The sequence below is a fragment of the Trachurus japonicus genome, chromosome 5, assembly GCF_045865225.1.
Source record: "Trachurus japonicus isolate A0001 chromosome 5, Traja_1.0".
In the NCBI taxonomy this organism is placed as follows: Eukaryota; Metazoa; Chordata; class Actinopteri; order Carangiformes; family Carangidae; genus Trachurus; species Trachurus japonicus.
Genome location: NC_140911.1, coordinates 3525775 through 3541002, shown reverse-complemented (window position 1 = coordinate 3541002; position 15228 = coordinate 3525775). Strand labels below are relative to the sequence as shown.

General features: G+C 41.4%; 1 protein-coding gene across 1 annotated transcript in view; it reads left to right on the top strand.

Moving 5' to 3' along the window:
- The first annotated feature begins 3643 nt into the window (after positions 1-3643).
- LOC146986801 (arf-GAP with GTPase, ANK repeat and PH domain-containing protein 1-like) overlaps positions 3644-15228 on the top strand; it is a 46834-nt gene continuing 35249 nt past the window's right edge. Inside the window, exons 1-2 of the mRNA XM_085775677.1 lie at positions 3644-4371; positions 6148-6695. Coding sequence (XP_085631803.1) covers positions 3644-4371; positions 6148-6695 — 1276 coding nt within the window. The remainder of the gene's footprint in view (positions 4372-6147; positions 6696-15228) is intronic.

Genomic DNA, 15228 nt, shown 5'->3' with positions numbered 1-15228 from the left:
GCTGGAAAAAGAAAGATGAGATGTTTTTTCTATCTGTTTTTTTTGTTTTTTAGTGTCATGCTTGTGTTTATGTAGGAGCAGAAACACAGAACTGAAATCTTCCTGCAGGTTGAGCTGCAGAGACATTTAGAAATAACCCTCCAGTTCAATAACGCTGCTTTCTTCACACCCACAGAAACTTTTATAAAAAAAACAAAACAAACGTGTGCAACCGTTTTTGCACAGTGAGTTTCAGTCTCCGTCGTGATCGACTGGAAATTTTAAAAGAGAGAATGTATGACTGAATTTCCTCTTTGAAACTTTCACAGTTTAAAGGCACAATATGGTGAATAAACTACTGTTACAACAGTGTCATAATTAAAAAATGCACATACAGCCAATAATCTTGTGTAATGGTGCATCTCAATAAATAAGAAGAAGTTAATTTTGTTCAGTTTCGTTCAATTCAAATAGTGAAACATGTATATTACAGTTTCATGTCTTTATTTCTTTTAATTGTTATGATTATGGCTTATATTTAATGAAAACCCAAATATTCAGTGAATCAAATCTAATGGTGTCGCACTCTGATCATCTTATTAACTCCAAACACCTGCAGAGGTTTAAATGTTCTCTTTGTCTGGTTCAATAGAGAAGTCCACTGACCTCCATCATATTCTTATTTATTGAGCTGCACCTGTAAAGGCTGCAGGTAATTATAGTCCAACATTTTAAAAAATGCTTTTTTTTTTATTGAGAGCATCTGGTTGTGTTAGTGTTAGCTTAGAATTAACAACTTCAATTTATATAGCCCCTTTCAAAAAACCCCAAGGTCGCTTGATTAGTGTTAAACTAACCTGCTGCTAGATTTACAGTAGTCACAGTGTTTCCTCAGTGATATCGAACTTCTCATTAAACTCTCAACTGAAAAAAGGAATACGATACAATATACAAAATATATAGGCTATATATATCATTATCACAATAAAATGCATATACAACCTTTTGGCAAATCTACAGACACAGTCACCGCCACATTTTATTTATTTCGATTTATTTCTTTTGCATAAGTCTATATTTTATTTTATTTATAGGAAAATCTTACAAACTGTACCTTTTTTTAAAAAATAGTCCAAGATTTAGGGGAATGCATTTGCAACTAGCCTAGTTGTCTTGGAAACTATTATATTTAAGTTTCTGTATCAAACAAATGGCAGATTTAACATGTTTAACACAAGTATTAGATTAGATTAGTGTTGTTGGGCTAATGCTGTGGTCACTGTTTAAATAGTGATTGAATATAACTAATAATAACCTTTCCCCCCCAAAAAGTTTGAACTGTTAAACCCACTTTGTTTGTTTTCTCGTATATCCACAATAATCAGCCGTTTGCAGTGGCTCCGTCTCATCAGAATAAAAGCTCAAACGTGGATATAAAACAGTAAATCCAGGATCACTGAGCCGAAGCTTTAAAACGCTGATTAACATGATTTTTGACTCATTTTCTCGCGTGTTGTGTTGACAGGTTTATGACGAGGACACAGAGGGATGACAGGCAGCTTCCCTCTGAGGGGAGATTATGGAGTAAACACAAATACTATGTGTTTTTCTTTTTATGTCCTTTTTTATGCATTTCTTTTAATTTCCACGACGGATTTTCCCCCTTTTTTCCATCTCATTATAACATCCTGCATTTAATTATCCATCATTTCTTCGTCTTCATCTTCTTCTCATGCAATTTAATTAGATGTTCCCTCCCTCCCCCTCTTTTTTTTTTTAAAATTTTAATTTATTTATTCTCTCTGATTGTTTATTCTATTCATTATTGTCTCTCTCTTGTATCGTCGTGCACAGACATTCAAGATTTTTTTTTTTTTCTTCCTCCACTTGTTTCTTCTGGCTCAGAGGGGACAGACTGTGAGGCGGAGGGGGAGAGAGAGAGGGTTGGAGACAGAGCAGATGCATTGGCAGGAGCAGAGCTGAGGTGTTTTTTCTCTCTCTCTCTCCTTGTCTCTTTTGTTGTGTCGGCACAGATAAAAATCTGATGAACGTGAGCAACAACAACAACGACCACCATCACCACCTTCTTCCCCTCAGTGCAGAGCCTCCTCATCCCCAGAGCTGAGGATTCATGAGTCCCAGTGTGCAGCAGCAGCAGCAGCAGCAGCAGCAGCAGCAGCCGGGCTAACGGCGGCTAGCAGGGGGTGGAGAGAGGAGGGAAAAAAAGAAAAAGGGAGGGAGGAGGGGCTGTGGTGAAGCTGGTGGGCTTCCTCCTGCCTCACAGACACATTTTATTGACTTGCTAATTGGATGAGGCACTCGGAGGAGAGAGAGAGAGAGGATGCGGTGACCGAGAGGAAGCTGTGGAAGGTGGATACAGATCCAGAATCAGGCACAACACGAGGAAGGAAAGGAGGAGGATGGAGCCGGACACTTTATCTCTTCTCTCTTTTCATTTTCTGGATTTGTAACAGCTGTTTTTTTGGGTTTTTTTATTGGGTTTTTCTTTTCTCTTTGACCCTCACACCGTGCATACATAATGTTATGCATGACATTGTCGGATTGAGGCTCCAGCTGCCAGACGCTTCGTGACATGTGAATGATTTCCCATTTTCAACCAACCAACCCCCGGTTTGCTCTCACCTGTTTTTCATCTCTCTCTTTGACTCATCATCAGCTGGAGCTCCTTCTTCTTCTTCTTTTTTCCTTTTTTTCTTCCTTCCTCCTCTTCTTCTCAGCCTTGTTTGATGTGCTATTTTGATACGAACGACAAAATCTGATGGCAAGATAAAAATTGTTCCCTCCTCGTCAAATGAAACGCACAAGGAGCCGTAAGCAGAGACACACAGAGAGAGAGAGAGAGAGTGCAGTGGCTTATTCTTCAGGAAAAATGAAGGTATGATATGAGAAAATAAAAAAATAAAGAGAGAGAGAGAGACCTACCAGTGTAGTAAAGGTGGCATTATTCAAGCAGTATTCATCTCAGCCCTGTACGTATATAGGCAAGAAATGGATCAGCAGTCGAACGTATTGACTGTTGCATAATTCCAGTCTGAGATCTGAGGGCGAAGACATCAACAGACTGTGCAGAGGGAAAAAAAATGTCTCCTAATGTCTCTCCATGTGTTTCATTTAACCTGTCGAGATGAAATGAGTTAGTAAGGATGGAAACGCTTAAAAGCTGAAATTATGAATGAATCAGTGGTGGAGACCAGTAGTAGTAGTGGTGGAGGAGGTGGAGGTGGTGTGCATTGAAGAGGATTAATGGAGGCATTTAAAAAAAAAAAATGGTCTAGACTTGTTTCACCACTGGGTCAGCCTTTTTTAACTATATTCTGGAAAAAATTTGCAATTCACAGGATTCCTCCTCCTCCTCCTCCTTGTGTCTTCATTAAAGTAGCAGCAAACCCATCATAAGCCTGGTGTCAGACATAATCAGCAACACAAGGTTTGATCATGTGTCTGTGTTTTATCTCAGTGTCTCTTTTCTGCTTCAGTTTCGTCCCGGTTGTCGTAACTGAGATGTGCAGCAGCAGGTCTGGATCTGGATCTGGATAGGTCGGAGGAGGAGGAGGCGGAGGAGGAGGAGGAGGAGGAGGAGGAGGAGGAGAAGAAGAGCCGGTGCCGCCACCGCTGTGCTGAGGTCTGCTGGTGCTCATCCCAAATGAGCAAAGCGGCGGGCAACCCACAGAAACGCACCACCACCTACCTCATCTCCCTCACTCTGGTGAAGGTTGAGGCCGTGCCAGAGGATGTAGACGCTCTTCCAGAGGGGGAAGGGAAGAAGGAGAGGGAGAATGAGGAGGAGAATGAGGAGGTGGAGGATGTGGAGGTGAGACATGTCCCTGAGAAGGAGGAGAGGGAAGCAGAAGTGGTGGGAAAAGATGAAGATGAAGGAGGAGGAGGAGGAGGAGGCGTGGAGCCGCCGGTGCAGCTGAAGTACAGCAGCAGAGGGAAACCTGTTGAGAGGCGGGAATCTCATCATGGACACCAAAAAGACTTCATCAACGCCACCACTGGGAAAAGCAAAAGCAAAGACACTTCCCTCGTGCACGCAGCAGCAGCAGCAGCAGCAGCAGCAGCAGCGCCTCCTCCTCCTCCTCCTCAGATCCGGCAAATGGTCAAAGTGTACGCAGCAGCAACGTCCTCCTCGGAGGGACCCGTGCGCCGGGAGGGGCCTCGCTCCGACGCCATGCGCCCCAAGACGGAGCTGTACCGGGAGCCGCCGCCGCTGCTGTTCCTGAAGGGCGAGAACGGAGCAGCAGCAGCGGAGCTGGGCGGTAGCCGCTCGCGCTGCAGCCTCCCGTTCTCCATCCCCCCGCCGCCGCCGCCGCCACAGCCGCCGCCGGCGCTGCTGCAAGTCGGCCAGCGAGGGCCCGAGGTCCTGATGAGGTAGGAGGGCTGGGACGATACGCTTTTCTCCCGATTCGATTCTTATACGATTTTTTTGGATGCTGATTCGATTTAAATTGCGATTATACGATATTGCCGATTTTCTCGATTTTTAGTAGTACATAAGTATCGCGATATTTTCAAAAATCGATTTAAAAAAAAATAATAATAATTTGATTTGATTCAGGGCCGGTTCTAGGCAGGCATATATGAGGGGGCAGTCAGAGGGGGGGGGGGGGGGGGGTGTTGTTGGAGTTTGTTAATTTATAGGCTCTTGTGTGCAGATGAATGTTAAAATGTAGCAGTTTACCTCAGTCTATATCTCATTCTGTCAGAAAGGTTTCAGAAGCCTGATTTTTCTATACTCTTTTATTTTTGCCTCTTTCATGCAGTCCAGGCTTTTGAAAAGAGAGTAAACATTAGGGCTGGGACGATATGCTTTTCTCCCGATTCAATTCTTCTACAATTTTTTGGATGCCGATTCAATTTAAATTGCGATTCTAAGATATTGCAGATTTTCTCGATTTTTAGTCTGCATTTTTACCACCAGTGAAACAGTTGAATGATTATTAGGGGTGGGCAATATTTTTTTTGGACGATTTTTAAATCGAAATTTTAAATTCCGAAGAATCTGTAACCAGAAAGACTATAGGTCGCGTAGGTGACATCACGCACTAAATGCCGTCCTTTACCAGATCTGTAGTCCGTCTTCACACAAACTACATTCTTCCATTGCCGTTTTACGATAAACTGCTGATTTTTTGGCATTAAACGTGATGTTTTAAACAGGTAGAGGTCATATTTTTTTCTCATGGCACAATTCAATCAGATCACGAAATAAAACTTTGACCGTTCACTTACATGGAGACTTTTTCCGAATTGAGGTCCCATGGTGACCGTTAGGCCTACTTCCTGCTTCCACTTCGGCTCTCTATCCACCACTTTCCGGAGAATGACGCTGGGTGTGGCCATGACACTCCATTCCACCGTTACTGTATTGTTGATAGCATAGATAGACTGGTTGATAGACATTGGCCGTGATGACTTTATTTATAATCATCACGTAATTTTAATTAGAACAATACGGACGAGGTTTTAGCTATGTCACATTTTCACGTCACTATATCACCATTGCGACTACTCCGATGTTTATGAAGTCTATAAAACGAATTGTTGAACAAACATTTTAGATTAGCTGGGCTAACCGTTAGCTGTTAGCCATTAGCAGTGTCAACAATAACTCAATAAACGGCCCATGAAAAAAATACATTTTTCCAGCAGATATCCTAGTTCCAACATGACTGAGCTAACTGGAGTAGTTTCATGTCGTGTCCGACAAAGGGAGGGTTTTAACAGCTGACGTCCTGATGTTAGCTTAGCTGCTGCTGTTAGCTGTCAGCAGCAGCAAAGCTAACAACTACGACAACCATGACTAATTACAAAAACGTGCACACAGAAATAGTAATGTTTGTTCAATAATTCGTTTTATAGACTTAACAAACATCAGATTCAGTCAAAACGGTTTTGGCAGCCCGGAGCCCCCACATTTGGTGCCTACACCGGTGGCTAACGCTACCAGTTAGCCGCTCGCTAGAATGCTACTAAAACCCACTTCCGTTGTGGTGTGACGCAATGGATCATGGGAAAATAAAGTGGTGGATATGGTTATATGGTGTCCTGTGGATTTTCTTATGTTGTAGCCTACATGAGATATCATTTTGTTTGGTTTGAAATAAATATTATCTAATCTAATCTAATCTAATCTAATCCTAAAAGGTCACATGCAGGGAGCAACTCGGCCGCCTGGAGGGAGCTGAGGGAGGCCAACGCCAGCCTGTACCACTCGGCTAAGACTCTGGACCGCCGGGACAACCGTATGGGGGACCAGTCGCCCCTCATGGCGGCCACGACCCTCGGGCCGTACCGCGCGTCCTGGGCCGACAGCGACGGCAGAGGAACGCTCATCCGCCCCGGCGCTCCTCCTTTAGGCGGAGGGTTTTCAGGCCTAATGGCCCGGGACAGCCCTCAGGGGGAGAGAGGGTTCAAGACCGTGACCGTCTCGCTGCCGGGACCTCCTCCTCCTCCTCCTCCGCCTCAGAGGAAAGGGACGAGTCGCACGCTGGACAACAGCGATCTGCACGGGGCGACGATCCACAGAGCTGCTGCTGGTTCTGCTGCTGCCGCTGCTCCGCCCCGCGACCGCAAGATGCTCAAGTTCATCAGCGGGATTTTCACCAAAAGTGCAGCAGCGGCTCCGCCCAGCAGCGCCAACACCACGCCGCCGCTCTACCCGGCCATGGAGAGGGGCTCCAGCGAGGAGGAAGGTGAGTTCACCCCCGAGCATGTTGCTGCACCTGCACCTGGAAATGGAAATATAACTTTCTGAAGGCTCTTTAAAGGAATAGTTCACTCAAAATTGAAATTTCACTAATTATCTATACTCACCCTCGTGTCGACTAAGGGCTGGGAGAAGTTTCAGAGTCCTCCGTGGCTTCTCTGAGTTACAGGGGGTCTCGGCGTAGCAGTGCATGTCCATATAACGGTTGCAAATGGATACCAACTGTCTTCGTAACAAAAAGACACACCAAAAAACATCCAAATTCCTCCATGCTGCTCGTATGTAATGTCCGTCTTGTATTGAAGCCCCAAAATGCGAAATTGTTCCGAAAAAAATAAAATAAGTCTATATTTCAAGCTTTTTTGCAGCGAGATTTGCGCCGGTGTCAAAATCGCGCGAGATTTGGACGGACCAGGAAGAGGAGCTTCCGCTGCAAACAAGCTTGAAATATAGACTTATTTAATTTTTTTCGGACAGTTGGTATCCATTTGCAACTGTCATATTGACATGCACTGCTACGCCGAGACCCTCTGTAACTCAGAGAAGCCACGGAGGACTCTGAAACTTCTCCCAGTCCTTAGTCCACATGAGGGTGAGTAGATAATGAGTGAAATTTGAATTTTGGGTGAACTATCCCTTTAACGTATATTTGGGTGTTTGCCCTCCGACCTCCAAAAGGCTCCTGAGGTTGAAATCCATGTGGTTTTACCAGCTGTTCCCTCAGTTGTCAGGCAATGATGTCATTAGTTTTTGTATTTGCATAATCCCCCCCCTACCTGTGAGTGCAGGTACCTGTAGAGGGGCCGTGGCCTGGTGAGGAGTGGCTCATTTGCATTTAAAGGGACAGACACTGAAACCAGCTGTTCTGAACAGAGAGAGCTGTGATGTTTGATCCTTGGGGAATTTTGACCAAAGCATGTCACGGATATGACTTTAAAGGGATAGTTAAACATGTTGGCAAATTGGCCCATTGCCATAATCCCTATAGTCATAGCAGTTGGTTCGTTACCTTTAATTGTCGGTGCAAGCTATTTTTAGAACGGCGGAGCAGAGCCGTGAGCTGCTCAGCGCTACGCTACGTAGGCTAATGGGATTTCTTGGTTTCCCTCATCAAACTCATCAAATACACAATCCAACAACTCCAAAACGCTCTGGTGGACAAGTTGTGACCTGCACATTCACCACGCTATGAGATAATAACACAACGTTACCAGACAGAGTTGTTTTAGAGGCAAATGCAGAGACTGCTTGATGAAAAACTGCCCCTGAAGGCAACGCACATCAGTGGTTTTGCATGAATTTACCATGTGCCACTACAACGTTGGGTTATTTTTAACCCAACTATTGGGTTGAGCAAGCACTTTATACACAACCCAATAGTTGGGTTAAAAATAACCCAATATTCAACCTAAAAGTTGGGTTATACTTAACTACAACGTTGGGTTAAAACAACCCAAAAAAGGGGTTTGTCCTTTTTCAACCCCGCAGTTGGGTTAAAATTGGGTTATTTTTAACCCAACTGTTTTAGTGTGTATATGATAATGTCAAGAAATAGCCTAGAAATAACAATTAATTGCGTCATAATGTCTAGAAATAGCCTAGAAATAAGGGTCAATTTCATAGTAATGTCATGTTTTTCATAAAGACAAAAGACTAAACATGCTTTTCATGCTTTTAATTTTTTGGGAAAGGCCAGAATTTTTCTCCATTTTTCTAGCAATTGACCAACATTTCTTGGCTATATTTTTCGACATTGCTATGAAACTGACCGTTGTTTCTAGGCTATTTCTAGACATTATGATGCAATTACTTGTTATTTATTTGCTATTTCTTGACTTTATCATGTAATTAACGGCCTGTAAATTAAAGCGTTACCCAGATTTATTCACAAAAACAGCAACAAAAACAAAAACAGAGGAGAAAAGAGGAGGAGAAAAAAAAGTGCTGCTGTGGCTCATCCATCACTGCTCACTGACTTGGGTTGAGACGAAGCAACTGAGACCATTTTGTTCAATGTGATTAAACAGGATCACATATTTATAACCGTTTACATTGCCCCTCCTCCATCCATCCATCCCTCCACCCTCTTACAATTCACAAATGCATTTATTTGGGGCACGGCAACAGTTGTGGTGTTGTTTAATTATCGAGTCAGAGGGAATATATTTGGCTTATTATCACAGACGGTGGATTTGCACTAACATACTGTGTTAAAATCAGCTGTTGTTCGCGTCGGTCTGCTTGTTTTGTTGCTTTTGTTTAAAGATGAATGGAGGAGTGAAACGTGAGTGTCATCAGGTGGGAACTGAGATTTCTACAGGTGGATTTACAGCGATGATGATGATGATGATGATGATGATGATGATGATAAGTGAATCACACGTACAGGGACAGAGACACGGCTGCTAATCTCTCCTGACTTTGGTGAATCAGCTCTGCAGCAGTTTTTATTACAGCCCCCTGAGCCTCAGTGTATCTGAAACTACACGTAACTGGAAAATAACTAAGTTTTAGTGAAGATTCCCCTCAGATCAAATAAAGTGGTTTCCCTTTGAGATATAACACACGTCTTTAAGAGGAGACGAGGAAGGAAGGAGGGGCGATATAAAAGCACAGGATCTTCTACTTTTCCACTTAAAGCTGCAGGACGTGTGTGTGTGTGTTTGGTTTGGTTTTCTATTCAATTGACGGAAAAACGAATCGACTGAAGTTAAAGTAATTGATAAAAATAAAACCTGTTAAGTTGAGTTAAGTCTTTTTCAAACAGAGCTCTCCCCTAGAGATGGATCCTGGTTCTGGCTGTGAGGATTTACTGCATCATGAGCTCGTAACTTCAGCTTTCTCTGCTATAAAGACAAAATTGTGTTTTTATAGACCAAGCCCTCAGGACAATAATCGGATCAATCAGATTAATTAATAATGAAAACAGCTCTTTAGTCGCAGCCCCTTTTTAAATGATCAATAGGTTTGCAGATTGAGAACGAAGGCTCCATCTGTTGCTAAAAGAAATGAATGAAACATGAAGATATTAATCTGGAGTCAAATGTTACTGTTGCTAAGGTAAAGACGTGGCAACCAGTCAAGCCCCCTAAAAAATGTGTAATTAGATTTTTTTTAAATAAATGTCACCGGCAAAGTTTTGCAAGTTAGTACAGAGTGTTCTGCAGCACTGTAGGCGTTAATAGTGACGACTGTGAAATGCTGTTACTGTAAAAGGCTTTGATCTCTCTCTCTCTCTCTGCATCTCTGAAGCTTCTGCATCGACTGGTTTTGGGGAATTCCTGAAACCCTTCAACAGACGCTTCAACAAACACAAATTAATTCAGATTTTCAATCAAAAAAAAAAAAAAAAATTAAAAACCCCAAATCAAGCCATGAAATCGCCTCGTGAAATATTAAAGCGTCGTTTGCTATTAGAAGTAAAAAAAAAATTTAAAAAAAGGAAATGATGCAACTATATCAATCTTTAATCTTTATTAACATATTCTGAAAGACAATCATCTTTGACAGAGAGTGTAGGATCGGAGTAAGCTCTGAATAATTTGTCAGGAGTAAGTGGGACATGAATAATTAAGGTTGGGGAGACACAGAGCTGTGTTTCATCCGGACCTGCTGCTTCCTGCTCTGTGCACTGAGTTAATCACTCGTCCAATGGAGCCCATTCATTCATCCATTCATTCATTCATCCACTCCTTCGTTGGTTGGTTGATGCTTCGTCGTGTTTCAGTGTTTGTTTGTGTGTGTGTGTGTTTGTTTGTGTGTGTTTCAGTGTGTGTGTGTGTGTGTGTGAGCAGCATCGTCAACATGAGGCCGGACCGACTTCACCACATCATCATCATCATCATCATCATCATCATCACATCCACACGAAGCTGGAGAGCGTCGGCAAAAATATGTAAAAAAAAAAAAAAAGAAGACACGGCTGCACATTTACAGCATCGTGTGTGTGTGTGTGTGTGTGTGTGTGTGTGTGTTCAAAGTGGACATGGTCAGTGTCTCTCTACGCCACACACACACACACACAGTCACACACACACACACACACACACACACACACACTCGCAGTCACACAGTCACACACTCGCAGCACAGTCACAGTCACACACTCACGTCGCTGTATCCATGAGAGACCATTTATTGTATGGAGACCTGGGCTGGAGGCTTCTGGAAAATGGAGTTGCAACAGCAAGCCGTGAGAGATGCTATTTGGTCTGTGGCGTGACGCCGCGGCTGATGGAGGGGAGAGGGGGGGAAGGGGGGTGGGGAGTGGGCGTGGAGGTGGTGGTGGTGTTAGTGTGTGTTTGTGTGTGTGTGTGTGTGTGTGTGTGTGTGTGTGTGTGTGTGGTTTGAAGTTGGCCGACACCACGGCCCCGCCCCAGAACACAGCCTGACCCGAGTGTGTGTGTGTGGCCTATAATGCACTCATAGCACATTGTTTATTCCAACATGATATATGTATTATATGTTATATATTTAATTTTATTTATATGATCATAATGTGCAAAATGATACAAGCAGGCGTATAATGTCGGCTACATTCATTTGCCTTTGGTTTTTTGAATGATCAATGATATGATATGATATGATATGATATATTTTTATTAATTTAGTCAAACCTCCTGTTGTCCTCCTTTGTCAAGGAAGGAAGGAAGGAAGTAAAGAATGAAAGATGGAGGAAGGGAACAAATTGGATCAGGGAAGGAAGAAGAAAGAAGGGAGGAAGGAAGTGAAAAGGATGGTGGGAAGAAGGAAGGAAAGAAGGATGGGCAAAGGGAACAGATTGGGTCAAGGAAGGAAGAAGAAAGAAGGGAGGAAGGAAGTGAAAAAGATGGTGGGAAGAAGGAAGGGAGAAAGGAAGGAAAGAAGGATGGGCAAAGGGAACAGATTGGGTCAAGGAAGGATGGAGGGAAGGGAGGGAGGAAAGAAAGAAAGAAATAAAGAAGGAGAACAGATTGGGTCAGGGAAGAAAGAAGAACGAAGGGAAAGAAGGGAGGAAGGAAGTGAAAAGGATGGTGGGAAGAAGGAAGGGAGAAAGGAAGGAAGGAAAGAAGGATGGGCAAAGGGAACAGATTGGGTCAAGGAAGGAATGAAGGAAGAAGGAAGGATGGAGGGAAAGAAGGGAGGGAGGAAAGAAATAAAGAAGGAGAACAGATTGGGTCAAGGAAGGAAGTGAAAAGGATGGTGGGAAGAAGGAAGGGAGAAAGGAAGAAAATAAGGATGGGCAAAGGGAACAGGTTGGGTCAAGGAAGAAGGAAGGATGGATGGAGGGAAAGAAGGGAGGGAGGAAAGAAAGAAAGAGAACAGATTGGGTCAAGGAAGGAAGGGAAATGATGGTGGGAAGAAGGGAGAAAGGAGGGAAAGAAGGATGGAGGAACAAAGAAAGGAAAGGAGTGGAGAAAGGAGGGATGGAGAGACAGAAAGAAGGGTTAAAAAAAAGAAGAGACTGACTAAATGCATAGACTGGTCAGTAACACATGCAGCCAAAAGGTGTAGTAGGCTGAAGCAGTAGCTCATTATGCCTAGGATATACCCTTTGTACATTAAGATTTCCATTACACAGTGAAAGTAAAGAGCATTAAAATAAAAACAAACAAGCAAACGAAAGACAAGCAAACAACTAACAACAAAACATAGTGAGAATAAAGAGATTTGAGATAAAAGCAAACAAGCAAACAACTATTTATGTACTATATTCATGTATCCCAGAAATATCTTTCAGCAGTGAAGAAAAACCTTGTCTCCGTCTCTGTATCTTGAAACAAGATGTAATAACTAGAAAATGCATTTCCTGAAGGAAATACGGGTGAATGCTGAAAGCTGGAAGCTGAATGAGCTGAATAAATTATTGAAACTATGCTGAATTAAGTTAAGAAACTGCTGAAGAAATCTTGAAGAGATGAAACAATATATGAAGAGTATGAAATGGTTTGAAATTACTTGAATTGTTGAAGATCAGTATGAAGAAATTGAAAGTCTGAAGTCTACTCAGATTTACTTAAAACTGACAGTTTGAAAACATTTTTGAACCATTACTAATGTAGATTAAACAATATCTGAATAGTAAAAGTAGAAGATCAAAGATGGAGGATGTATGAAATGGGTGGTAATTACTTGAATTAATGAAGAATAGTATGAATGAATTGAAAAGCTTGAGTCTACTCAAAGAAGTTTAAAACTGGTGGCTTGAAAACATTGTTGAACCATTACTAATATATGAAAGAATATCTGAGGAATAAAAGTAAAATAACATAGAAGTTGTTACAATCCTTTAAAGGGAAGGATAAGTTAGAATAACTACATCATATCTGAAGGCTAAAAGTCGAGCATGTAAGAGTAGAAGGGTTGAAATCTGAAATACGTGAGAAAAGATTAAAAAGTAAAACTTATAAGAAGGACGTTGAATTTGTAAGAAATGTTTGGAAAATTGCTTGAACTTTTGAAGATTGGTGTGAAAAAAATTACATTTCAGTCTACTCAAATGAATAAATATATTAACAGCTTGAAAGCATTTGTTGAACAAATATAAATAAAGATGAAGCAATACCTGAAGAGTATAACTTGTAAGCAGGAGGCTGAATGATATGGAATGGATGCATTTGTTGTTATTTAAAACAGTTAGAAATTTTTTTTGAACCATTACTAATATAGATGAAACAATATCTGAAGTGTAAAAGTAGAATAATATAGAAGTAGTTACAATCCGTTAAAGGGCAGAATAACTAAAAATAACTACAACATATCTGAAGGGTAAAAGTTAAACATGTTAATAAAAAGTTTGAGGAAAATGTAGAAATCCTGCATCTTTATAGTTTAACAGTTGAATGGTTGAAATCTGAAATAGGTGAGAAAAAAATTAAAAAGAAGAACTTATAAGAAGGATGTTGGAAAATTGCTTGAATTTTTGAAGATTGGTGTGGAAAAAATAGGTCTACTCAAATGAATAAATATATAAAGAGCTTGAAAGTATTTGTTGAACAAATATGTATAAAAATGAAGCAATACCTGAAGTGTATAACTTGTAAGCAAGAGACTGAATGATAGGGAATGGATGCAAATCCCAGAATTGTTTAAGTGTAAAAAATAGTGTGAAAATATAAATTTATAAATGAAAAATATGAAACTCCTTACATGGTGGAGAAATGGCCTGAATTGTTGGAATTAATGAGGAAAAAGTCCAAGTCCTTCAAAGTAAAATGTAAGGATTGAAGGTGGAAAAGTCTAAACTCGGGACATGAAGAAGCTCCAAATCCTGAAATATCCATTATGAGAACTGGGGTATATATAGAAATGGGGTAGAAACAAGGAAACAAGGAATGAAGTAAAAAAGAATGGGAAAGGGAGTAGAAAGAAAGAAAGAAAGAAAGAAAGAAAGAGACTGAATGATGTGGAATGGATGCAAATGCCAGAATTGTTTAAGATACGTGTAAAAAAGAGTGTGAAGATATACATTTATAAATGAAAAATGTGAAAGTCCTTAAATGGTTGAGAAATGGTCTGAATTGTTGGAATTAATGAGAAAAAGTTCAAGTCCTTCAAAGTAAAGGGTTAAAGAGGAAAGTCAGGACATGAAGAAGCTCCAAATCCTGAAATCTCCATTACAAGAATAAACTGAAATGTAAGAGAAATAAATTATTAGAGATGTTTAAAAATTCCCCTCAAAGATATGAACTAATTTAGAGGCTGATTATGAGCTGTAAGCCAGTGTGTCTCTGTGTCTGTGTGTCTATCTGTCTGTGTGTGTGTGTGTGTGTGTCTCTCTCTCTGTCTGCACCACACAGAGCAGAGCAGTGAGATTTGAGCTCGGTGCAGCTCCGAACAACAGCTTCTCAAAAGAGAACCGTACCTCTTATCAGAATGTGGTCATGACTATCGGGGCAAGGAGACCTTCCTGAGCGAGCCAATGTGCATTAAATGTTTGTAGGGCAAAAACTTTTCTCACCGTCGCAAGAGATATAAGGAGGTAATTTCTGCTTTTCTCAGAAAATCTGCTCCTACTTTACAATGTGAGTCAATGAGAGGAAGAGAGGGAACTGGCTGCACTTAGAGGCTCCCAGTTTAAATTCTGTTAGCCTCTCTGCGTTTTCGAGCACACTGTGAGACACAGCACAAGTTTGTCTACCAAAGTGGGGGAAAATTATGTGTCTAGAAAGAAATTTGTGGCCGTGGTGACAGGATAGAGAGCAAAGTGTCAGAGGATTTTTAGACTCTCTGTCACTCTAGCTGATGTCATCATCACTCTAGCTCTGAAAATTCCGTGCCATTGACTTGCATGTTAAATTTGAATTTTGTCAAAAAATGATCATGAACAGTTGAAGGGTACTGATCAATAACGGTAGAAGATATGAAAAAGTTGAATATACCGTGAATACTTGAAAGTTTTGTGAACGTTTTAAAAGTGGAATGAAGTCTGTAGGTGAAAGTATGTTGAAGCAGTTGAAGTTCAAAGAAGGAGAGGATTTGAACAGTTTGAAGACCGATTCAATGTATTCCTATGGGGAAAATTTTTTCAATAAAGTTTG